Genomic DNA, 26,673 nt, shown 5'->3' with positions numbered 1-26,673 from the left:
GTGTAGGGGAACTGACCCAAGTAAAGGGACCTTAAAACAAGATAGACAGGAGCAAGATAGAGGGGTTTTCCCAAAGAACAACAGGCAGTTGAGTTAATGAGGCCTAGAAGTGAAGTCCATCATGAAGGCCTGGTCATCCTGGCTATTGCACTACGTCTGTAGCCAAATAGAGAAAGCACTGGCCTCGGGCAGGAGGACCTTGCTTTGATCAATCTGAGTGTGTAACCCAGTGCTTGATTATCATGTGGAAGAATGTTCGCTTCTTGTGGAGACTCTCCGTTACAGCTCTTATTTTGAGCCAGGACCTTCTCTTTAAAAAGAAAATGTGAATAAATAAATGTCCTCTGAATATGTGCAGAGAGCATTTTTCTCACCGCTGAGTAATCAAATGCATCTGGATTTATGGAGCAGGGCCTTTGGTTTCTAAGCAAGCCCTCTCTGCTCCAATAATATCCATGCACACTTGCTTGACGTTGTCTCCATAATCATTTTAATTACTGATCTTTGGAGAAACAGGTCTGCTAAAGCCTGGATTTAAGCAAGCACATGGAGTATTTTGTTCGGTATGAAATTCTTTCTGGGCTTGTTTTGGCAAGACGCAGTCGCATAGTGTCAGGGTGGACACTGAGCCCATAGAATCCCAGAGTAGTTCTGATGCTGAGGAAGAGCAGTCGCTCCTTCGGGAGAGGAGCGTGCTCCTTTTTCCCCAGGATCAACAGCTGACGGAGCTTCCTCCCACCCACATTCCTAGTTTAGAAAGCAGTCCAGGGAGTGACTCAGCACAGATAGCAGACTGGGGGGGGATGCGCGGCGCAGACGCAGAGAGCGGCGCCAAATGGTTCGCGCTCAAAGAACGGTTGCGCCCAGAGGATCCAAGGGAAAAGGGGAGGGATTCTCCCTAGTCCTTATATTCAGGGGTCTGCCAGTAATTGCCCTTCAAACGGGGACCAACTGTTCTAACTTAAGGCACAGGGATGCTGCTGCTCAGATCTAGTTGCTACCTGTAGAGCTGTTAAGTTGTAAAAGAAGAATAAAGCTTTGAAAAGAATCCCTTTGTCTGTGTCTGGACTTGGCTACTGGATTAGACTGAGAGCCCTCCAAGGAGCCCTTGACACATAGGAATGTGGAACTTGGTTTTCAATATTTCTCTCAGTGGTATTAACGAATCCCTTTTTTCCCTGCTCCCACATTATACTTGGTGACATGTCTTTAGGTGGTCATGTGTGTGTGCCTGTGTGTTTATAACTGACTTGGGAATAAATTGCCTCTTTGAATATTCAGATCCTGACACAGCCACTTGCTGCCCTCCTCTCCCCTTTGGTTGTGTTAAAATACGCTCAGTCAATAGGAAGCAGAGTTCTGGTTGAGTCCCAGGTCAGGCTGGACTGGTCTGAGTAACTCTTTTCCCGGACTTGAACAAAGGAGAAGATGTTTTCCAGGTTCTGTGGGGACTGAGGTGGTGTGGCAACTGCTCCCGCACAGCTCCTTCCTGCACCATGAAGGGCGATGACAGAAACCCCTGAGCCACATGGGAGGAACCCATTTCTGGGAGGGCCGATGCCGTTCCTCCTCATGCTAATGGTATGTGTGGGCTCCTCCCGTGTAGCCTGGGGTTTCTGAAGTTTTTCCCTTTGTTGTGTCACAGGCAGGCACTGCAACAAGAGGCCTTAAACCATCTAGCAAACTAACAATGCTGGGGAGAGGATACCCTTGTACAGTACTCTGTACTATACAGTGCAGTGCTTCAGAATAACGGGAAGCTTCTTCTTTTAGAAAATCCCCTGAGCAGTGGCTCTCACTAGTAGCAAAAGCTTTGACTTAAAAGCATGTGCCTTCATGCTGATCTTTCTCCTGTCGCTTTCAGCACAAATTTGGCTTAGCAAATCTTGTTGGTGTCTGCTGGTTTGTGACTTGCCAAATTCCAGGCAGTGTAATCCATGTAGGCGGTTGCTGGCCAGCTGATGTTGAATCGTCCCTTCAACAGGAAAGTTTTCTTTCTAAAATTAGACTTCAACAACTCTTCTTTGATTGCACAATGCCTGTGGGCAACTTGGGGTGAGGCATTTTTAGTAGGCCTATAGCTGTGGCTTGTGCTTATGTCAGAGCTTATGCAATGGAATTAGACCCTAATATTTGCTCAGAGGGTATGGGTGAGATTATCAAACTTCTGGTAGGGTCTGTTGTGTTCTCCAAAACTACCTACTGCATGTGAGTAAATGCATACTTAGAAGTATACGTGTGTCATTTCCTACTCACATGGGGTTGCTCTCCCTGATGTGGAGAAGGGAGGTTGACACACAGAGAGGGTTTCTTCCCCAACCCATCAAGTAACTGTGGGCAAACCTATCTTGCACCTCAGCTACCCAAGCTTGTTGGATAAAGCAGCCTTGAGTTGTAGACCCAACATATCTGGAGGGCAACAGGTGGGGGACGGCAGGGTTAAGGATTTGGAAAGGGCAATGTTTGCTTTAGTACATTTCTTCCATCTTGGAACTCAAGGCAGTATACATGAGGTCACAAGGAGGTCTCCCATCCACACATTGACCACACCCAAACCTAGCTTCAGCAAGGGAGCTCCATCGTGTGCCCTCCTGCCCTGGGAGCAATGAGATTGATGGACAAAAGCAGTGTATTTGGGTGGGAGGAAAGTTCAGTGTCAGAGTTGCTAATCGCTGTATTACTACTGTGTGGAGGAAATACTGTTGCTTCTGACCCTTCAGATGTATCACACTGGATTTTAAGCAATATTTAACCATTCAGATGTCTCACTAATTTTAACAAATATTTTTCATTATAGTTTAACTTCTAGATGTAATGAAAGTAGAAATGTTCTGAACACTAAGTGAGTGTATGCACGTGAGTGTGCTTGAACCCTTGGTTTCCTATCCAGATCCTCAGCCCAGGACAGATGAACATAATGACTCCCCTTTGTTCCCCCTTTCCATCATTGACTTTTAAGCTTCTAAGCAGGGCCAGAACCAAAAGTGGGTGGGGTCACCCCTTCTCTCCCTCCTTTTCTCAGATTCTCTCTCTCTCTCTCTCTCTCTCTCTTCCCACACCTCCGTCCCCTTTTCTCTCCCTCATTCTTCCTCCCTGCTCAGTGGGCTGCTGGGGCAGGGATCCATAACTGTCGCCAGAGATCTTTTGGTTGAGAGCCACAGGTTGTCTGCCTCTGTTCTACACAATAAGTATAATAGGAAGAAGGTTCCATTTTTATGTATTAAACTAAGTGGTCCTATTTGTCACCATATTTTTGCCTAGGTCCCTCGGATTATCTTGTGGCTTATGGTGGAGGTGGCCATCATTGGGTCAGATATGCAAGAAGTCATTGGCTCAGCAATTGCCATTAACCTATTGTCTGCTGGCGTGTAAGTTGGCTGTTGTATCCTCTTGAGTAGGTTGAAGCTTAAGCATCAACCCCACAATTTGCCAGGAGAAACAGAGCAATGATGTAATCTAGCAAGCTTTCCATAGCAGGGAATTCCCCAAGCAAGGGAATTCCATCACTGGCAGAGTTCTTGTCAACTGGAAAGCCCAGTTTTGCACAAACAATTAGGTTATATAAGGAAAGTTTACACATTAATGTCTGTTATAGGGCATGTTATATAACCTATTGCAAGTTTATGTTAAGCCTTTTATTAATTCCTATGATTAATTTGTACTGAAAAATGAAATTTGACCATGGGAAAAATGGCTGCTAGTAAACTTTGTTGTTGTTCAGTCGTTCATTCGTGTTCGACTCTTCGTGACCCCATGGACCATAGCACGCCAGGCCTTCCTGTCCTGCACTCTCTCCTGGAGCATGCTCAAGTTCATATTCATTGCATCAGTGATGCTATCTAGCCATCTCATCCTCTGCCGTCCCCTTCTCCTTTTGCCTTCAGTCTTTCCCAGCATCAGGGTCTTTTCCAGGGAGTTTTCTCTTCGCATTAGGTGGCCAAAATATTGGAGCTTCAGCTTCAGTATCTGTCCTTCCAATGAGCACTCAGGGTTGATTTCCTTTAGGATGGACTGATTTGACCTCCTTGCAGTCCAGGGGACTCGTAAGAGTCTTCTCCAGCACCACAGTTCGAAAGCATCAATTCTTCGGCGCTCAGCCTTCCTTATAGTCCAGCTCTCACCGCCATACATTACTACTGGGAAAACCATAGCTTTGATTAGACGGACCTTTGTCGGCAAGGTGATGTCTCTGCTTCTTACTATGCTGTCTAGGTTTGCCATAGCTTTCCTCCCAAGGAGCAAGCGTCTTTTAATTTCATGGCTACAGTCACCGTCTGTGGTGATCTTGGAGCCCAAGAAAGTAAAATCTGTCACTGCTTCCATTTCTTCCCCTTCTATATGCCAGGAAGTGATGGGGACAGATGCCATGATCTTAGTTTTTTAATGTTGAGTTTCAAAGCAGCTTTTGCACTCTCCTCTTTCACCCTCAACAAGAGGCTCTTTAGATCCTCTTCGCTTTCTGCCATTAGGGTGGTATCATCTACGTATCGGAGGTTGTTGATAATTCTCCCGGCAATCTTAATTCCGACCTCTGATTCATCCTACCCGGCATTTCTCATGATGTACTCTGCATATAAATTAAATAAGCAGGGTGACAATATACAGCCTTGTCGTACTCCTTTCCCAATTTTGAACCAATCGGTTGTTCCATCTCTGGTTCTTACTGTTGCTTCTTGACCCTCGTACAGGTTTCTCAGGAGACAGGTAAGGTGGTCTGGTACTCCCATCACTTTCAGAATTTGCCACAGTTTGTTGTGATCCACACAATCAAAGGCTTTAGTGTAGTCAATGAAGCAGAAATAGACGTTTTTCTGGAATTCTCTTGCTTTCTCCATGATGCAGCGAATGTTGGCGATTTGATCTCTAGTTCCTCTGCCTCTTCGAAACCCAGCTTGTACTTCCGGTAGTTCTCGGTTCGCATACTGCTGAAGCCTAGCTTGTAGGATTTTGAGCATCACCTTGCTGGCATGTGAAATGAGCGCAATGGTGCGGTAGTTTGAACACTCTTTGGCGTTGCCCTTCTTTGGAATTGGAATGTAAACTGACCTTTTCCAGTCTTGTGGCCACTGTTGAGTGTTCCAGATTTGTTGGCATATTGAATGCAGCACTTTAACAGCATCATCTTTTAGGATTTTAAATAGCTCAGCTGGAATACTGTCATCTCCGCTAGCTTTGTTGTTAGTAATGCTTCCTAAGGCCCACTTGACTTCACTCTCTAGGATGTCCGGCTCACGTTCACTGACCGCACTATCATGGCTATCAGGGACATTCAGATCTTTCCTGTATAGTTCTTCTGTGTATTCTTGCCACCTCTTCTTAATCTCATCTGCTTGTGTTAGGTCCCTGCCTTCTTTGTCCTTTATCATGCCCGTCTTTGCACAAAACGTTCCCTTGAGATCTCCAATTTTCTTGAAGAGATCTCTAGTCTTTCCCATTCTGTTGTTTTCCTCGATTTCTTTGCATTGTTCACTTAAGAAGGCCTTCTTGTCTCTCCTTGCTATTCTCTGGAACTCTGCATTCAGTTGGGTATATCTTCCCCTTTCTCCCTTGCTTTTCGCTTCCCTTCTTTCGTGAGCTACTTGTAAAGCCTCATCAGACAGCCACTTTGCTTTCTTGCATTTCTTTTTCTTTGGGATGGATTGAGTTGCTGCCTCCTGAACAATGTTACGAACCTCCATCCATAGTTCCTCAGGCACTCTGTCTATCAGGTCTAATCCCTGAAATCTATTCCTCACCTCCACTGTATATTCATAAGGGATATGATTTAGGTAATTCCTGAATGGTTTAGTGGTTTTCCCTATGTTCTTCAATTTCAGCCGAAATTTTGCAAGAAGCAGCTCATGATCTGAGCCACAGTCAGCTCCAGGTCTTGTTTTGACTGACTGTATGGAGCTTCTCCATCTTTGGCTGCAAAGGACATAATCAATCTGATTTCGATATTGACCATCTGGTGATGTCCATGTGTAGAGTCGCCTCTTGTGCTGTTGGAAAAGAGTGTTTGCTATGATCAGCATGTTCTCTTGGCAAAACTCTATTAGCTTTTGTCCTGCTTCATTTTGTACACCAAGGCCATGCCTGCCTGTTATCCCGGTGATTTCTTGACTTCCTACTTTAGCATTCCAATCCCCTATGATGAAGAGGACATCTTTTTTTGGTGTTAGTTCTAGAAGGTGTTGTAGGTCTTCATAGAACCGATCAACCTCAGCTTCTTCGGCCTCAGTGGTTGGGGCATAGACATGAATTACTGTGATGTTGAATGGTTTGCCTTGGATTCGTACTGAGATCATTCTATCATTTTTAAGATTGTACCCCAGTACTGCTTTTCCCACCCTTTTGTTGACTATGAGTGCTACTCCATTTCTTCTAAGGGATTCTTGCCCACAATAGTAGATATGATGGTCACCTGAATTAAATTCGCCCATGCCTGTCCATTTTAGTTCGCTGATTCCCAAGATGTCGATGTTCTATCTTGCCATCTCATGTTTGACCACCTCCAGCTTACCTTGATTCATTGATCTGACATTCCAGGTTCCTAAACAATATTGTTCTTTACAGCATCGGATTTTCTTTTCACCACCAGACACATCCACAGCTGAGTGTCCTTTCGGCTTTGGCCCAGCCGCTTCACTCTTTCTGGCGCTACTTGGAAATTCCCTCTGCTCTTCCCCAGTAGCATATTGGACACCTTCCGACCTGAGGGGCTCATCTTCTGGTGTCATATCTTTTAGCCTTGTGATACGTTCCATGGGGTTTTCTTGGCAAGAATACTGGAGTGGGTTGCCATTTCCTTCTGCAGTGGACCACATTTTGTCAGAACTCTCTGCCATGACCTGTCCGTCTTGGGTGGCCCTGCACAGCATAGCTTATGGCTTCACTGAGTTATGCAAGCCCCTTCGCCACAACAAGGCAGTGATCCATGAAGGGGCTACTAAACTAAAAAGCCCCAAACCCTTTAACCTTTTTCCTGGAGGATTGCTCCAGCCCCTGACTGCTATCATTTGTAGTTTTTCTGGGCCTGTTCAGTGTCATCTTTATTTTTTGAGATGAGGCATCCAGAACTGTATACTGTATCTAAGTGTGGCTGTACCACTAATTGATATGGAGGCATTTAGGTCATAGCGCAGTAGTTAGGGCACATGCAGAAGTCCCAGGTTCGATCCCCAGCATCTCTAGGTAGGGTTGCAAAAGACTCCTGCCTGAAACCCTAGAGAGCCACTACCAGTCACTGGCTCAGTTCACACGATCACGGCAACTGAACAGCCCATAGGTTATTTGAGGATACGGATGTTGGAGAAATCTGTCTGGAGAGTGAAGCTCACCAAACCTTCAGCTGCTTGACCTCCCAGACTTTGGCTTGCCTCCCTGTGAATTAGACTGACAGGATCTGCATCAAGTCAGGCGAGCTTGCAGATTTTCCAAGGGTTCTTTTCATATCAAGAAATTTGCCCAAATTGTAGTAGCAGTTTGCTTAATTTGCACAAAGTGCACCCTGCAATTTGTGCAGATTACAGCTGCAATTTGTGCAATTTTTTTTAATGGGAAAAAGATCGAAGTTCCCAGATTTGGGGGGAAAGCCCATGGCTGAGCTTGCAAATGCAAGCCGCACCAGGGAAATCCAATAAGCCCTAAATGGGCCAGATTTCCCTGCGATAGTCATGTCTGTTTGAGGGTTGCTGCCCACCCCAAATGAGCCATGCCACCAGGGTTCAGGCAACATAGCAAACTGCTCCGATGTGGGTAATGAGGGAAATCTGGCTGGCACACACAGTGATTGCAACAAGCCACTGTGGCTCGTTTCAGCCACTGTGATCAGGCAAACTGGTTCAGTGTTGACAATGCTGGGTTAGATGGACCCATGGTCTCAGTCTCTACAACAGGGGTGGGGAACCTGTGGCCCTCTGGATGTTGTTGGACTCCAACTCCCATCAACCCCAGCTGGCATGACCAGGGGGCCGGGATGCTGGGAGTTGTAGCCCAACATCTGGAGGGCCACAGGTTCCCCCACCGCTGGTATAGACAGTATTGAGCCGGTTGGGCCAAAAGCCCGTCTCTGGATAAGGCAGTTTCCCCTGTCCCTAGGGCATTATGATACTTCAGTTCCTTTCTGAATAATTCTTAACACTGAATTTCCATTTCAGCGTTAAGGATGATTAGGCAAGACTTTATTGTCTATAGAAGCAATGGCTACAGTGTAGGGGAGGCACAAGCCTTGGGTTGAGATTGTCAGCCTGGGCCTTTTTTCTCCCTTCTTTCCCTCAAAGGTCAGCTGGAAGAGTCAGGCTTTAGCCAGGTGTAGCCCTAAATTGTCAGTTTCTTGGATTTTTCCCCCTACTGGAAAGGTGTAACGTTTATCTCGATAAACTGTCCAACTTATTTCTTTGCCTGTCTCCTCTCTGTGTTCTTACGTAGAACTAGGCTCCTCAGCCCCTTGCCTCTAAAAAAGCAAGTAGTAAATAGGATTTCCAAACACAATCTTGTGGTAAACCTGCCCAGCAGTCTTTAAAGTGATCTCTGCCCTAAATGTAAGGGAAGCTTGACCAAACTTTGTTTAAGCTGATGCACTTAAGAGTAATTTCAATACTTACACATCTGTTTGGTCTTCCTGCAGAATCCCTTTGTGGGGCGGAGTTATCATAACAATTGCTGATACCTTCGTATTTCTCTTCCTGGACAAGTATGGTAAGCTGCTTTCTTATTTATGCAAATCTCCTTCTCTCCTTTGCGGCAAGGGCGTGTACACAAGCAGTGCTGTAAAGTCCCTGTTAGCCATGCTCCAGAGAACTCTTTCTTTTGTGTATGCTGTAAGCAGGGCTTGCAAAAGACCAGAAGGACTGCTCTCCCGAGTTTCAAAAGTGACTCGCCATGCAGTGCAGGAAGCTGCTTTAATAATATGTCTTGAATATCAAAGGCATTGCTGGGAGTGTGGAGCAGAGTTGGATTGTCCTCTGGATGAAGTCTCCCCAAACAGTTTGCAAAGCTTGCGAATGCCGTGAGTGTGAGGTGTTGCATGGCAAGTGGCCACTGATTCAAACAATTAATCCCATGACATGTGGCTTTTCTTGTTCCTGTAGCAATCTAACATTGGTGACTGAGTATTGGTTAACAATTGGTCTTCCCCAACCTGGTGCCCTCCAGATGTATTGGACCACAACTCTTATTATCCCCAGCCAGTAGGACTGCTAGGTGGTGATGGGTGTTGTAGTCCTACAGAGCTGGAGTGTGCCAGTTTGGGGAGGGCTGCACTAAGGGATGGCGGCTTTGTATCCCTAAGGTTGCAGTCCTCTGTACTCTAGATGGAAAGAAGTCCTATTGAACTTGGCAGGCTTTCATTCTGAGTAAATGTACATAGGGTTGGGCTGCAAGGGGCTTTCTAGGTGCCCTCTTGGGCACTGGGCACTCAGTATTCTGGTCCTCTTGTATTTGAGAGAGTGGCTGTATTTTCTACCTCAGCAAAACGAGCAAGATTTTGCTGCTGGAAGAATGCAGCTGCTGTTCTTCCTCCCAAAACCCACCCAAGCTTGTGTGTCTATTACAATAAGAGTGCTTTACTCAGCTTGAGTGCTAGATCAGGGCGTGGGGTATATTTTGACTGCTGATCTAGTTGCACCCTAAGAGTGCAACTGTGTTGGTGTTGGAACACGCACAGTACCATTAGACATGATGTCCCCTGTGAATAATCACAGTGGGGAACTGAGAAAAACAGCTTTACTTTTTGTGAATGTGTAAAACTAAGACTTCAGGTTCCCAAAGCTGCTAATATGGTGAATGTCTGTCTTTTTCAGGCTTGAGGAAACTGGAAGCATTTTTCGGCTTTCTGATTACTATTATGGCCGTCACATTTGGATATGAGGTAACCTTTAAATATCTGAGACTTAAAAGTTAAAAGGTGACGGCTGCATTTTATTCTGTGTAGGAGTTCTCTGTTTTGACTGTAGCAAAAACTCAAGTAGTGCATGAGATGCCCCTGCCTAAGAACACACATTATGTGAGAATGTTAGAATTTACCTTTTGCATATATGCTATTGATGTCTATGAAGTTACGTTCCTGGCTGCCACTCTAAATCCCCCCTCCCCAATCTGAGACTGGCTTAGAAGTTGCACAGCCCAGTGTTCTGTCCCACTCCCTGTATCCCATTCTGGGACTCCCAGATTGTCGCTCCTCTCATAAGCCTGGATCTGTAAGCCAGCTTCAAACTCTGGCTTTGTAGAGGAGTGACAAGCCAGGAGTCCCAATTCAGATGTAATGCTAAACGTTTCCACCCTGGGTAGTTAGGTGCTGCCACTTGCAGGAGGAGTCAAGTGACTGGGCAGCATGCACCAGCATACTTGCTTATGAACATGTTCACTCTCAGGTAAGCAAAAATAAGAAGGATTGAATCACTTAGCAGTTTCCTTCTGAAGCCCCATTCATTCTCCTCTATAGGGAAAAGCTCTTCTCTCCAATCAGCAGCTGATCGGAGAGAAAAGCTTTTCCCTGCTGGGATGGGGAGGGCGCAGGCCTGAGGAAGAAGCTGGCAGGTTCCCCATCCCTGGTAAAGAGAAAGCACTATAACTCAATAGAAAGAATGTATGTGATATAAATGTAAGATCTCATGTTCAGTCCCTGGCATTTTCAGTAAAACTGCTTGGGGAAGAGTTCTTGTGTGTAGAGCCAGTGACAGATAGGGATGTCAGAGAAATCCGCCGCGGATTCAAATGAGGAATTTGGAATCTCTGGAATCCACGGCGGAACAGCCCCCCTTACCTCCACTCCAGGAGGATTCTGGCCAGAACAGCACTCGGCTGCTTGAGGCTTAACCGGAGCCGTTCGCCTCCGCGCCAATCGCCATTTTTCTTTTAAAAATGGTGATCGGCAGGATGTGCCCATAGACTTATATGCAAAATAGATGTCAAGCTGCTGCCCTTGCATAGCTGGCCTGGAATGGGAAGGGGAGACTGGGACAATCTATGGACGCATAGACTTATACGCAAGATTCACGGTTCTATTTTGTGTAGGATTCACGGCTCTATTTTGTGTATAAGTCTATGGGCACATCCTGCCGATCGCCGTTTTTTAAAGAAAAATGGCGATGGGCGCAGAGGCAAATGGGTCCAGGTAAGCCTCCCTCAAGCCGGACAGCTCTGTGAAATCCTCGCAAAGCGGAGCCGCTCCGGAGGATTCCGGGGTGGTGGTGGGAGGAACAGATCACACACACCCCAGCGGATTCCCCATCGGAACAGAAGGTGGGGAATCCATACATCCCTAGTGACAGATGGAGGCAGCCGACAGTGCAGGCCTAGACGCACTAGAGGCTGAACGCAGCCCCTTGTTTAGAATTCTTCTTTAAAGTCCCACTTTGCTATCTGTGTCTAGACCTGCTTAGCCCTGGTGGATAAAGGAAGTTTGAAGCAACCTCTCTTAATTATAATTTATTATCATTTCTCTTCTAAAATAAGGCGCGTCTTTCCCAGAAATTGCTTCCTTGTGGTGCAGTTCTTACTTTTTTCCTCACTAAAGTCATTTTGAAGTGACCTTTCCACCACGTTTGTTTTGTTTTTGTGTGAGAAACCTGAATCTGTCCCCATGTGGTGAGACCTAATATTTAGTATATCTTCAGAAATAATTCTCTGAGATACTGCATATATTAGCACATCCTTCACGGTAACATGTTGGTCTTTTTCCACTTGATTCTCACAACAATCCTGTGAGGTAGGTTAGGCAGAGTCGGTGACTAGCCAAAGGTCACTCAGGGAGCTTCATGGCTGAGCAGGCATTTGAACCCTCATTTCCATGGCCCAAATCCAGTACTGTAACCAGTGCATGCCACTGGCTCTCCATATTAAACTCTCCTTGTGAGAGCAGACTGAAGAGAGAGTTTCACTATGCAAAAATGAAGATGGGAAAAGAGCCTCATGAGGGCATTGCTGTGTCGGACTAAAATGAGAATGAGGCTTAAGTCTATGGCTTGCCACAGCCAGTTGCTGTTCCAGCTGTACTAATGCTCCTCTTGTATGTGCTTCACAGTATGTTACAGTCCGACCAGACCAGGGCAAACTGCTGAAAGGGATGTTTATGCCATACTGTCAGGGCTGTAAGGCCCCCCAGCTGGAGCAAGCTGTTGGGATTGTAGGTGCTGTCATCATGCCACACAACATGTACTTGCATTCTGCTTTGGTCAAGGTAACCTTGGGCTTTCCCATAGGGGGCCATTTTCACATAAGTCTCTTTCCCCCCCTCAGAAATGCCATGGTAAAGTCATGCATGTGAATACTCATGCACTTGGTTCTGAAGTGGTCATCTGTTCTGTGACAAAAGCTGTGTTTGCACCACAGTTGCTTTCGTCTTGGGCATGCTCACACACAAACAGGTAAACCCTGTGGTCATCTCTGCATTAGAGCTTACACCAGCCTAGCTAGTTTGGATCCTGTGCTGAAATAATGCAGGAGTGTGTGGCGGGGTGTGGAGGGAGCAGAGGCAGCACAACAACCTCGGACACTCTCATAGCATCACTAGGAGCTCTGTCACCACCCGGGAGTCACAGTGGCTCTCGCAATAATGCCCTGCATGGATGATGCCGGTCGACACACAGCAACAGCAGAAAGACCAAGACAACCCCACAGACGCAGTTTGAGACGTGACGGGAAGCTACCACTTGGTAGCGCAGCCCTGGAAATGAATTCTTCTGGAATGGGATGAGTCCGCATCGCTCCCTCCTGCAAACTCCACTGATTTGCCCCATTCCAGAAGTGCTAGTTTGGGGTACTTTTCTGTTGCACTAGCTTCCCGTTGTGCTAGCATTCATTTCTGCTAGTGCTGTAGTGTAGCAATGTTGGGTACTGCCCTGTGTCTCTACAATACCAGTGAGATTGTCACAACCCATTACAGGCGTCAGGTCATTCTAACTTTATTTGAAGAGTGTGAATTGGGTTAACGAACCTATTTAGAATATCGCACACCTTTTTTTAGCCATTCTTTTTCAGTTGGTATGGGTGTTGCCTTTAATTTTATGTTGGTGTATAAAATGCCATCTTGGATTGGCCAAGTTAGAAGCCCCCATAAATGCATCGGCTGTCCTCAACGGCTGGCATACTCCCAGGTGTGTTGTTATAGGATAGCACATACTTGTCTGTGAGACCGATGGACACAATTAGGCTCACCTGATATTTAACTTCCAAAGATGGAGGAATATTCTGTATTTGTGAACCGCCCAGAGAGCTTTGGCTATTGGGTGGTATAGAAATGAAATAAATAAATAAATAAATTTGTAGGGGGTGCCACCTATGGGTGTACACAAACTCCCTTGGACATACTTTAAATTAGTTTTTTTCTTGCAGGCTATGTTAATCTTTCTTCTCTTCGTCTAGTCTCGACAGGTGAATCGGGCCAGCAAGAAAGAGGTCAGTGAGGCCAACAAATATTTCTTCATAGAATCCTGCATTGCCCTCTTCATCTCCTTTATCATCAACGTCTTTGTTGTCTCAGTTTTTGCTCAAGCTTTTTTTGGAAAGAAGAACATCGATGTGGTGAGCATTTCTGTTCACTTTTCTCTCTCTCCTCTGTCATGCTTTTTTTCTGTAGTGTTTTAACAGGTTACTAGAAGCCAACAAATAATATTGAAGCAACTACATGAACTTGTAATGCAGAAATCTCAGGCGTGGGGTCCCAGTCTGGCCCTTAGAGTTCCCCAGATGACCACGCCTCACCCCCTCTTCCCTGACCACTGATCACTTGGTGGTTTCCTGGCTTTTGTGCAGTTTTCCTCCCATTTTTAAAGGTTGGAATGCCTCTCCTGAGGCTTCCTGGCAGTAAGAGCTTGAAGCAAAGTACGTTGGTATCGTTCATATTTCAGCTCCGCCCACTACTAGAATGTAGCCACCGAGAGCTTCTCCAAAACTGTATGTGGCCCTCAGGCTGACAGAGGTTCAGGACCCCTGACCCCAGCCCCCTCCATTTAAAATAAAACAACATCTAACCATGTATTACAGAAATTGAGTAATTGAGGCCCCAAATAGGAGTTTGTAAAGGAGATGCACCAGGTTGCTGATTCCATCCAATAACTCATCTCAAGAGGCTGACTTGGTTTCTACTTAACAGTTCTTGTTTTGTTGTTGTTATTTCTGTACTGTCCCATATCCAAAGCTCTCTGGGCAGTTATATTAAAAATACAGTATACAGAGGTTAAAAGCCATTTAAATAAAAAGCATGCAAACAGGAAACATATCTCAAAAAACAACTTCAAGCAATCCGTGCAGGACATGGAATAATGGGCTCAAGTTACAGGAAGCCAGATTCCGGCTGACCATCAGGAAAAACGTCCTGACTATTAGAGCAATATGACAGTGGAACCAATTACCTGGGGAGGTGGTGGGCTCTCCCGCACTGGAGGCATTCAAGACGAGGCTAGACAGCCATCTGTCAGGGATGCTTTGACTTAGATTCCTGCATTGAGCAGGGGGTCGGGCTCGATGGCCTTGTAGGCCCCTTCCAAACCTACTATTCTATGATTCAATCAACCATAAGACAAATCCAGGATCGATTAAAACTCATCATATGCTGCCAGATGCCTGGGAAAAGAGAAAGGTCTTGACCAGGCGCCAAAAAGATAACAATGTTGGTGCCATGTGGGCCTCATCAGGGAGATAATCATTGGGGGGCCACCACCAAGAAGGCCATCTCCCTTGGTGTTTTCTTCCAAGCCTCCCTCGGAGAAGGCACCCAGAGGAGGACCTTAGATGTTGAGCATAGTGTATGGAGTTGCTGTGGCAGTGCTGATTATGTCCTAGAGTTGATCTCCTCCTGAGGCTGCTGCACTACAACACCATCTCCCTCTGAGGTCAACACAGCCTTGTCCACTACCAGCCTGCCTGTTGCGTCTTCCTCTGGATTTTCTCCCCAGCCAGGAAGAGCCTTGTTGGGACTGTCTCGGCTTCCAGGCAAGGAAGCCAGCAATGCACCTTCCCTGAGCTGGACAAAGGAGTGTAGGGCTATTGTGGTTGGATTTATAGATTCTCTGGGAACTTTTGAGTCCCATAGAGGAGACACAGGAAGGTGGGTGTACTGTAAAATGGGGCAGATGCTGCCATGCTACTCATGCTGCTCAGATGCTGCTCATCTGCAAGCAGTAACTTCTCTACTCAAGTATATGAGTAGCAAATGGCATTTTTTAGGTTTAACATCCGGGGGGGGGGGGGGGGAGATGGGGCACATGAAGGCTGGGAGTCCACACTTTACTGCACACACTCCGCAGACAAATGGTCCTAGGTTCAGTCCCTGGCATCTTAAATTAGAAGAACCTTGGGTAGCAGAGCTCAGAAAGACCTCTGGTCTAGCAACTGGGAGAGACCTGCCAGTCAAAGTAAGAACATAAGAAGAGCCCTGCTGGATCAGACCAAGGGTCCATCTAGTCAGCATTCTGTTCACACAGTAGTCAACCAGCTGTTGACCAGGGACCCACAAGCAAGGCATGAGCGCAACAGCACCCTCCCTCTCATGTTCCCCAGCAACTGGTGTATATAGGCTCACTGCCTCTGGTACTGGAGGTAGCACATAGCCATCAAGGCTAGTTGCCACTGATAGCCTTTTCCTCCAGGAATGTGTCCAACCCCCTCTTAAAGCCATCCAAATTGGTGGCCATCACTACATCCTGTGGTAGCAAATTCCATAGTTTAACTCTGCGCTGTGTGAAGAAGTCCTTCCTTTTATCTGTCCTGAATCTCCCACCAATCAACTTCATGGGATGACCCCAGGTTCTAGTATTTTGAGCGAGGGAGAACAATATCTCCCTATCCGCATTCTCCACACCATGCATAATTTTGTAGACCTCTATCATGTCTCCCCTTACCCTCCTTCTTTCCAAGCTAAATAATCCCAGGTGTTTACTACAGTAAACTGTAGTAGCACCCATAGTGTATGAGAAAAGTAAGTAAAAACTCCTGGGAATCCAGAGTAGACTCTCTCAAAAGGAGGCTGCCTGCTACATCTCTTCATGAGTTGCCTTCCACTCAGGAAGCACACCAGGAACAGTGACCTTCACAGGAATACATAGGGCTGGGTGGCTCTTATTTTCACTCCCTTTAGAGCAGCCTTTCCCAACCTGGTGCCAAATATGGTGCAGATGTTGCTGGACTCAGACTCCACTTAGCCCCAGCCAGCATAGCCATTGGTCAAGGATGATTGGAGTTGTAGTCCAGCAGCACCTGGAAAGCCACAGATGGCCCACACTCCTGCTTTTGAAGTAAACACTTTTGGGGTGTATGATCAAAGTGCACTTCCCAGTTGGGCGAGCATCACACAGGCAGGTGGCATCATGCAGGCAGGCTGGTAGGCTCATGGGCATGGTCGCAGATGGGCCCTTTTGAACTCCTGGGCCCTCAGCAGCTGCTTGCCCACACCGACCCCTGGTGCCACGCCTGTGCAGTGGAACTGAATGTATGTTAGAGGGATATCAGCGATCTGACTTGTTATAAGACAGCTCCAGGTGTCCAAGGTTCTGTGCTTTGCTAGCAATGAAAGCAACAAAGCTTTCATGGGAGAAGAATTCATTATGGTGCTCCTTTGGGGTTGCCTTCCTCCTTTCTTCCCCCTTCCCCAGAAGTTAGCAGATGGCTGCAGTTAGCTACACTGTCTCCATCCCTTTTTGCATGAGCCATTCTTTCAGGGTCAAATGAAAGGATGCACAAGCATTATGCCAAACTCTGCTTTTTGGATCCTGTGAGCCTATCCCACACAGCAAGCCCTGAAATGTGTGCTGGGGAAGCAGCCTCTGTGTTGTAAACTGTGGCGAGGAGAGCACCCACTGAACACCTAGAGGCTGTCTCTTAACACCATTGACTGGGACCAGTACTGAGCGAGTCTGTGTGCTGGAACAACCTTTCATCTGTACAAACAGGGCTCCTGTCTTTTTTCAGGACTGTTCTTGCCCTTTTCATGATGAATTGTTGCATTTTTCTTATACTGAAAAAGAATGGTAATCTAGGATTGGGCTGTGCTTTCCTTGTGTTCCTCTGTCCTTAACGCACTCAGATCTACCTTGTGAAAATGTAGTTTTAAAAATGTGTCTGTTTATGTTTGCAGCATAACATCTGTGCAAATAAATCTTTTACTCAAGCTAAGCTGTTTCCAGCAAACAATGAGACACTCGAAGTTGATATCTATAAAGGGGTGAGTAGAGGGCAGTATGCATTTTTCTTGAGGCTGCAATGAAATGTTGGCTTGGCTTAGTACCTGTTCTATCATTTCAAGCCCCACAATAGAGTTGTCTGTGTAAAAAATAAATTGTGTACAGCCTAGTTGTCATGGATGCAGAATTATACATACTGTGTGTGTATGTATATGATATGCACACACAGAGACACACACGCACGCATGCATGTGCATGCACACATGTTATACTGAGCAGTATAACATTTAGCTTGTATGACACCTAGATTCTTTGGCACTTAAGGGAAACAAATATTATTTATTTTGATAAATATTAATTTTTTAAGAGGGATAAAAAGACAATTCAGTGAGAATGCTGGTTAAGGCCCCAAATTAAAAACCCTCGCAACCTGAGTCAGCCTCCCTTGAGGACAAGACATTCAGGATGACTATTTTGCCAGCAAAGTAATCCAGTTGTACTTTGCTGGTGGAGAGGGGCAGAGTGATAAGGCTACTGTGCAAGTCTATAGGAAGCCATAGCGTATCAACAGAGGCAGCTTCAGATTGATACGGTGGAGATAATTGGGTGATGCCACTATTTTCGTGATGTGGCAAGTACCACCATGCATATACCTGTCTACTTATGTCCTTGTGTGGTTTATCTTGGGGACATAGAGGAGACCACCCTGATAAAGAAACTGGAGAGAGGGACTCCATTGAGCATGAGGTCAACAGTCCACAATCTGTAAAAACCCTTGTAACCAAAGGGACTCCAGATGTAGCAGCAGCTGTTTTTCATCTGGATTTAGGTAGTGAGGTCAAGGGGGGGAACTTGAATATGAGTTAGTGTTAGCCTTCCCTCCATATTATCACCCAGGATTCTGCAGAAGACCATGGGGAGGTTACTTTGTCCTTGCTTCCAGTGGCTTTCATTCAAAGGAACAATGCAAGCCTGCTGCCTTGGTGGAAATGAATAGTTGCCAGCTTTGCTGTCAGATATTGAAAGCAATGAATGTATGTTTACAGTAGCCAAGGCACACATTTTGTTTTAACAAATTGACCACCCTAATCTTAAGTAGTGATTTTAATAAAATGTCCTCTTGCATTACATCGCTGACTGGCAGGACTAAATCTAGGACGTGATTGGCCTTTTTCTGCTGAGTTTTACTTTCATAATACTGATGGGAATCCTTCCATGTTTTAGGGTGTCGTCCTGGGCTGTTACTTTGGCCCTGCTGCTCTCTATATCTGGGCTGTCGGGATTCTTGCTGCGGGTCAGAGTTCGACGATGACTGGAACTTATTCTGGACAGTTTGCTATGGAGGTATTTTCTCTCTCCAACTGTGATGGTTTACATTGGTCAGCTATTTTCCCCACAGGTCCATGTGTCCCGTGTAAAGAGGAGATGGTGGAAGTGTAAAAAAGTAGTCCAGTGGCCCAGTTCCCACACGATCTGGCATATATGACCATGCGGCATGAACTCTTACCTTAAGAGAGAAATTGCATGCACTAAGAATGCCGCGTAGCCACTTCAGAGCAGCTGCTGACATTCTTTTTTGCCCTGAAACAGTGTGTCTATGCAATCCTTTTGCACTATTCGTTTAAGTATTTACACTTCTTGAAAAGCTTCTGTTTGTTTGTTTGCTTTTAAAACCTTTTTATTAATGTGTTCATGAAGCAACAATAAAAGAACACTGTATAATGTTATAAAAACTGAAATACAGACATACAAAGAGAGCAGTGATGAAAAGAGGGAATACTGAAAGCTTATGAGCATATCTACGAAAAGGTCCTGAGGCTGAAGCTAAAAACTAGTTAGTCATCTGAGAACGTCTTTCCAAAAGTTGGATATTTGCTGGATAAATATTTTGCCATATTTTATGGCAAAAGGGGGAATAAAAGGATGCCATGTCCTCTTTAATCCTTTAGTGCAGGGCTAAGGAACCTGTAGCCCTCCAGATGTTGATGAACTACTACTTTTGTAATCCTGCACCATTGCTGATGGGAATTGGAGTCTTAACTGCATCTAAAGGGATTGCCCACCTTTCATCTAATGTAGTTGTTCGAGAGTTTGGTTAGGACAAGTCGGAGACCCTCTAACATGATGGCCGTGGAAAATAGGTAGAATTGTCAAACTGCAATATTTGGGCTTTAGTGCAGTGTCCAGTGAACCCATCAGATTATTGGAAGTCTTCATTTTTGGAAAGCAGGACAGGTTTCTAGCCCTCATGAAGAAAAGTTCAAAAAGGTGGTGGTAGTATTTATAAAGGGCCTGGGGGGGGGGGGGATTGACAGTGGACAGAGGGCAGGGCTCCTTACAGTTTGCTGCTTGTCTCCATGAACTCAAGTCTTTCTTGTCCTTTGCCCCACACTGACTGCCTCTCAGTAAACCACAAATCTAATTTCTTTTTCTATTATATTATGCTGAAGTTGGGTCAGATTACATAACCCAGCATGAGTAGCACAGTCTCATTTATTTTATATCAAATAACTGCTGCAAAGATTTTTCTGTTTTGTACAGAACTTGCCTATTCTGACTGCAGAACGTGTATGTATTATATGTGTGTACATAATTTTCTGTCAAATGTTTTTTCTCCCCCGCCAATATGGGAAAACATTTCAGTGATGAATCCTGTTTATAATAGCGTGGCAGTAAGTGCTTTAATTCAGGTCAGCTCATCCTGTTTTGATGTATTTAGTAGATCCTTAGGCTCAGATCTTCAACTGGATCCATGTTTTTCTGATTCTGGGAGAAGACTCTCACTGTGACTCGTACCCCTATCCCACCCTACAAATTTCCCAGCCACTTTAGTTTTGCTGCTTGACCAGTTTTGAAGCTACATCACATCTCTCTTTTAATTCCTCTCCCCCTGCCCCGCTCCTCCCTGCTTCCTTTTTTATTTCAGGGATTCCTCAATCTGAAGTGGTCACGGTTTGCTCGAGTGGTTCTGACCCGTTCCATTGCCATCACCCCGACCCTTCTGGTAGCCATTTTCCAAGATGTGGAGCGCCTGACTGGCATGAATGACTTCCTTAATGTTCTTATGAGTTTACAGGTAAGGGCCCTGATGAGTCGGAGGAGGCCTATCCTAAAGAACAGCTATGGGGACACATTTATTGCCAGCAGTAAATTAGTCCTAGCGAGGTTGTCGGGGGACAAGACAGAATCCAGGTCTGGTACAAGGTTTGGCCTGAATTCCATTTGGGAGAAGCTCTTGGGGCCCACATTCCAGTGGTGGGTGGGGCCAAAGGCAAAAGGGGCATGGCCAAAGATACCAAAAATACCAGCACATTGTAGTTTAAAGCTCTTAATGACAATAAGCATTTCAGCCTTTTAGAAAGGGGGGAACCACACAAAAGCTGGGAAACCACCAAATGGTGGTTGGGGGAAAGCAAGTGGGGCCAGGGGAAGGGGTGGGGCCATCTGGGGTACTCCAGAGAGCCAGATTTGGCTCACAGGCTCAAGGTTCAACACCCCTACTTTAAAGGGAGTTCAACAAATACGTGCACGCTGAGGCTGTTTAAATGTATGGACCTTGTTCAGTTCTTATGCAGAAACAGGGAATAACCAGGGAATAAGTCCCATGAAACCTAAATTATTCTGTATATAAAGGGAAGAAGGCATCATCTAGCACTTGCCTAAATAGTTTAACTGGAAAAGATCAGATCTCGATCTGACTTGTCCCCTTAATTTTCTAACTTTTTATCTTGTACATTGAGTTTTGATTGCATTTCCCCCCGTAAGCTATGTGAGATGTATTGGGGGTGGGAGCAGGAACTACAAACCTATTTTAAATATATTTGCTCATGAAAGCAGTTTTACGTAAAACCAACCTGGCTCTCGACTGTTCCTTACTCAAATATTGAAGTCCGGGGACTGCTTCCAATGTGCCATTTTCCATAGGTGCCTGGGTCTCCCTTCCCCAGCATTACATTAGAAATCTTTAGAGTCTTGTGGTACCTTAAAGACTATAACTTTTTTTTTTAATTCTGGCATAAGCATTTGTGGATCGGAGATAAGAAGGGGATTTCTCTCCCCGCCTCCTCAAAAAGCTCTTGGTAGCTTCCAGGCTAGGGAGTGGGGCTTGGGGGAGGGGCTTGGAAAGAGGAGGGGATTTGGCCAGGGCCCCCAGAGGTTGCACAAGCCTCTAGAAGCTGGAGGTTGCCCTCTCCTGACCCAGTCTGTCCCCAGCTTCATGCAGGAGATCCTCAGCTGGATGGCCAACAATGCTAGGGGTTCCTGAGTAAGGGAAAGCCCACTTCTAGGTAATTGGTTCCATTGTCAAACTGTTCTTACCATTAAAAAGGTTTCTCTCAATGTTCAACCAAAATCTGTCCTCCTGTAACTTAAATCATTAGGCCTAGTCCTGCCCTCCTCCATAGTTCCTGTGCTGAGCCATGCCGACCTCTTTGCAAGTAGAGCTTCACGCTGTTCCTTTTCTACTTTCCCCCACTTCTGTTTGAATTCCCCAGTGACTGAGGTGCCAAGCCCATTGTAGTCAGAAATGTGTTGTGGCTCAGATCTGTCAGGCCTACAGAGTTGATAGCGTTAAACCTAACGTAGGAAAGTGATCGGACCAGTTTGGCATCTTGGCCCGAGGAGCTGCCTGTCAAGAGAAAAGCCCGCCTCCATGATACTGTCAGAGCGGGGTGGGAGAGAGAACACGACCTCACCCACAGTTCAGATTTGTCCTTTGGGAAAAGGTGGCAGATTCTATCTAGGCCTGTCCTTGTCCCACATGCATCCATTTGTACTACCCACTAAATTATCCCAGGGTTAGTGTTAGTGCCGCTAGGGATTGCAGCAAGTTTGCTTTGTTCCTGAGTATATGCTCAGTACGTTGCTCCTTGTTTTCCATCTGTAAACCCTGCCATTTTGCTATGAATAAATAAGCCTCATTTTGCAGATTTAATTCAAATTAATTTGTTTTTATTATTGTTTTAATCAAGTTTCGTTGTGATTGTAAGCCTCCTTGAGTGCCATTTTTCTTGGTAGAAAGACAGGGTGCAAATCAAATAAATATTCAGTGACTTCTGTGGTGGATTCCTTCCTCACAGACCTCCCCCGCTGCATTGAGCAGGGGGTTGGACTCGATGGTCTTGTAGGCCTCTTCCAACCCTACTATTCTATGATTCTACAATTCTTCTGCCCCACTTACTGTGTCTGGATTGATAAAGATCAAGGGGAATACGACCAGCCAGGGAAATATGACCAATGGAAAGTGGTGATAGTGACATTCTCCAAGCAGACCTTGGGTATAATTCGTTATTCGTTAATATTGGAGAGCCTCAGTCGCAGGGAGGTGATATGTGTCACACCTCCTCTGACTAAACAGCAGAGAAATTGGACTGTGTGTTTTCCCCCACAACGGAGATTGTCCAGCTGTTGGAGGCAGCCATATTGAAGCTTGTTGCCATTTTGCCTCCATTCAGCCATCACTTTTCTCTGTCTGTAAAGCTTCAAATGTTGCTCCTGTTTCAACTGGTAGAAGATGCTGGATTTAGTCCTGAGGAGTCTTCAGCAGGTGATGGGAAAGCAGCTGTGTGTGTGTGTGTTCAGTTGCTCTTTTTAGCTCTTACAAAGCCATCATCTCATTTTCACATGAATAGCGAAAGTAGGGATAATACCTTTGTGAGCATAATTCCTTTTCCTTTCGTTCCAGCTTCCTTTTGCTTTAATCCCAGTCCTCACCTTCACCAGTCTGCGTCCTGTGATGAATGACTTTGCCAATGGCCTGTAAGTGTGAAGAATTGCAGACCCGCCCCACCCTTGAGTGACTTGAGAACTATCAAAACCTGGAGTGTAGAATAAGCACTCCTTCTAGGCAGGCGCTTCTCAGCATCTTCAGACTGTCATCACGTGGCCAAGCTCAGTGCCTTGCCTTAAAGCACACGTCTGGTTGACTTTCCCATTCTTAGCACAGTGGGCAGGATCTTGCAGCACACTGAGGCTGCGCTTTCTTTCTGTGACAGGAGGGTCTTCCCATATGCAGATGGCTCTATGAGTCTATGCACAATACCGCCCAACCAATAAATATAAAAGAACAGGGAACCCCGTATGCATGAAGTGCATGTTACAGGTGGCATGACTGCTGGAACCCGTGGGTTTACAGCTATTCCCCAAAAGCCAGGGCCTACTCATATCACTCCAGCATATGGTAGCATGCATGGGAAAAGTCTGTACATGGATGCTGCTTGCCTTTGGCCAGGCTGCCCTTTATGCCTACCGCTGCCACAGGTGGAATTCCACTGTTGGCACGTTTCCATGTGCAAATGTTAAATTCTGCACATGGCAGTAGGTTCACACAGTGGCACAGGGTGGAATCCAGGCTTGGTGTACACCAGCCTTCCGCAGACCAGTGCCCTGTTATCGACTGCAGCTCCCAGCATTCTGACCATTGGCTGTGCTTGGTGAGGCTCATGGGATTTGACGTCCGAAGGGCACCAGGTTGCGGGTGGCTGGTCTACACGGCAGATGAGATGGTGAAGCTCTTTCTGGGCTGCACCAGTTCAGACTGCAAATGGGGGTTATATATTTGAATGCTTCCTTATATCGTCGTCGTCGTTTTTTTAACGCGTCACTGAACATAGAAAACTAGCACGACAGGAAGAAGGTTAGGCGAGAACTCTCTCAGTAACGCCTGGTTTTCCATGTGAAGAGAATGCACAGTTCTCAGACAGGGAAGCCGTCAGGCATGTGAAACGTCACTGCAACCGCTTGTACTCTGAAGTGGTTTAGTCCAGGAACAGTTTTAGCACATCATCTGCTGTTTTTTGTAGCCCAGACTGTGAAGGGTCAGATGAGGAGGAGCAGGCCTGTGCCTTTGTGTAACAATGTGGTCCCCTTTTCGGTCCCAAACCTGACGACTTCTACATTTTTAATGGCAGCTCTCCAATTAATTAGGGATGGGGAAATTTTAATTGCAGATTAATGTTATCTATTAATTGCAGCAGGCACTAATTTGGATCCAGAGAAGTGCAAGTGGAACTCTGCTTGCGCAACAGGGCTTTCCTGGGTAGTCCTCCCCACTGAATTCCCCCCCCCCCCCCAAACCTCATCTGAGGATCAAGGGACCCTCTAGAACAGCACAGGATGGGGGAACTGCCAGAATTTGTGGAGGCTGTCTTGCACGAGCGGAAGTGCCTTTCTACCGGCAAAAGATATGCTTGGATCCAAGCATATGTGTCTTGCTGCCCTATGTTTAATGTACTAAAAAAAATAGTTTTTTGTCTCTTTTAGTACAAGTAAAAACACACTCTTGCTTGCTGTTTCGCACAACCCTTGCATCAGTTTCCCACCACAGGCATTGCAGAGTTCAGTCTTGTATGCTTTTAGATGGTTTTGTATAAATGTTGTCACGTGACTTTATCTTTGTGAGCCCTAGAATATCAGGCCTACTGATTTATAGTTCTCAACTATTAGCCATAGGTAGCCGCTATTCCCAATCTCTCTCCTCTCATTATAATGCTGTTTTTTTTTTAATTTGGCTTCTAGGGGCTGGAAGATCGCTGGAGGAATTCTTATATGTATCATCTGTGCCATTAACATTTATTTTGTGGTGGTCTATGTAACTGCCCTAGGACAAATGGTATTGTATGTGTGTGCTGGAATTATCAGCATTTTCTACCTAGGCTTCGTGGTATACCTGGTAAGTTAATGGTGGGTTTCCGTGCTTGCATGCTTTAAAGACTTTCACCTCATTAGGAAGTGTGACTTACCCTTTTGTAAGCAGAGGCTGCCAGTGACTGAGGCCAGAAGCTGTTTTTAGGGACTGTTGCCTTTAATGGGCAAAGTCCTTCCATACACTAGGGAACTACTGGTTGCCTACAGCTGTCTTAACGCAAAGCTTGATCTTTTTTCTTGGCATATCAGTTTGTAGCTGGTTCTGCACAGGGCAGACCCAAGTCATTTGCTGCCAGAGCAGCAAACAGCACTGACCCCAAGTCAAGGTGAACAGGAACAAAGGCCAGCCAGGTTGTTTTGACACATGAGGCAGAAAACCCCCAAGCACCTCTTGCTTTCTCTGGCAGTACAACATTAATAATAAATTAATTAACTATCAATTTCTGCCTTTTCATTGCACCCTAGATCAGCTGCCTCACCCTGACTAATGGTAGGGCTGGCCTTGCTTTTGTTCTTGACGCATTTTTTTTTTACACGTAATCTAACCAGAGCATTTGAGGTGGGATGCATAGTTGGTTAGAAGTGTGTTCAGCAGGCTGTATGGTAGTATTCTAACGTTTCTAGAAAACTGTGTGTGTGTTTCTAGAAACATCTATCCTTCCAGAAATAATTCAGTGACCTTCTCTCTCTCTCTCTCTCTCGATCTCTCTCTCTCGGCCAGTTCCCAGGAGTGATGGGCAAACTGACCCAGTCATAATTTGTAATTTGCTCACCAAGTTACAAATCAATATTTTACACCTGGCCAAAAGTTCTCCGTTATGAGATTTCAAAGTAATAACAGATTTAAGCAAATAGTCATTTGAGGTGGCCCAAACGCTTTAAAACATTTTCTTCTTTATTTTCTTTAACTTCTCTAAAGGAAAAACCCTCACCTTCAAAACAGGGCTGGAATTGTCCCTGGAACTGGTGCCATGTAATCATATAATATTGCTTGCAGGGTCTGTATGGACAAAAAGATGGTTGCCTCCATGGGCCCATTTTTTTTCATAAAGACGAACTTTGTTAAAAAGCCGCATTACTAAGAACCTCCCTCATACCCAGCCTTGCACATGGTGCAGGGCAGCGGTAGAAAATATAAACTATGTTTGAATTATGAAAAAGGTTAGGTCTCAGAGATTTGAGAATTATGAACATGCCAGATTCAGTTTATGAATCAACTATTTTTGAGTTTCAATGACATGGTTAGTTCCCAATGTTCTGTGTCTCTAGAGGAATCATGAAAAAGAACCCAGCCTCTTTCTATGCAAATGAAGGGAATGGGCTATATGGATACTAGACTGTATTCTCAGTGGCTCCCACAATGTTTTATAAAACAGATTATGCTGGCTGCAGTCTGGGAGGGGAACACTTACCCTCTGTCTCAGACATTGGGGTCACCAGTGGCTAGGAACAGGTTTAGCCACCGCACCCTGTCCCTAATATTTCAGAATGCATTCTTTAACTTTTCCCCCATATTAGTTAATGGATCCCATTCACTCCGGTGGGAAAGAAGTGATGGTGGATGGCCTGCCCACTCGGGGTGGGGGGTGGGGATTGTGTGTGCATGCCCCCAGATTGCATTGCATCCCCCAAGAGGCTCTTGCAAATACAAGTCCTCCCTCCATTGTACCCTCTCCCACCCCATGAATTTTGAGCTCTATAATACTAGCTAGATTGCCCACATCTCTGATACCTTTGTAATTGTTATGTTTGGCCAAGAGCAAACTCTTCACTTTTAACTTTAAAGCAAGGGTGAGTGTATGTGCATGCCTATGCATCCATTCAAGAGTTTGCCTTACCCTGTCTTCTCCATGCCCGGGGGTGGGGTGGGGGTGGAAATGCCCAATTTAAACTTAAAGCTAGATCGGTCCAGCCCCATATAGTCTTCTCT

At 45.6% G+C, this 26,673-nt stretch overlaps 1 protein-coding gene across 15 annotated transcripts in view; it reads left to right on the top strand.

Moving 5' to 3' along the window:
- The window catches only part of SLC11A2 (solute carrier family 11 member 2), a 149,593-nt gene that overhangs the window by 40,586 nt on the left and 82,334 nt on the right, over positions 1-26,673 (top strand). For all 15 annotated transcript variants that reach the window (XR_014788118.1, XR_014788115.1, XR_014788113.1 and 12 more), the window contains 10 exons: positions 3,262-3,368; positions 8,609-8,679; positions 9,783-9,850; positions 12,005-12,160; positions 13,345-13,503; positions 17,054-17,140; positions 18,324-18,443; positions 20,026-20,175; positions 22,783-22,856; positions 24,615-24,768. Coding sequence is in view for 2 of the 15 variants with exons in the window: in XM_084836841.1 (XP_084692967.1) it covers positions 3,262-3,368; positions 8,609-8,679; positions 9,783-9,850; positions 12,005-12,160; positions 13,345-13,503; positions 17,054-17,140; positions 18,324-18,443; positions 20,026-20,175; positions 22,783-22,856; positions 24,615-24,768 (1,146 nt within the window). In the remaining 13 variants the exon portion in view is untranslated. The remainder of the gene's footprint in view (positions 1-3,261; positions 3,369-8,608; positions 8,680-9,782; positions 9,851-12,004; positions 12,161-13,344; positions 13,504-17,053; positions 17,141-18,323; positions 18,444-20,025; positions 20,176-22,782; positions 22,857-24,614; positions 24,769-26,673) is intronic.

The sequence above is a fragment of the Heloderma suspectum genome, chromosome 2 (assembly GCF_057233095.1).
Source record: "Heloderma suspectum isolate Gila_16-S chromosome 2, 16-S_ref, whole genome shotgun sequence".
Classification (NCBI taxonomy): Eukaryota; Metazoa; Chordata; class Lepidosauria; order Squamata; family Helodermatidae; genus Heloderma; species Heloderma suspectum.
This window is presented reverse-complemented; position numbering and strand designations above follow the sequence as displayed.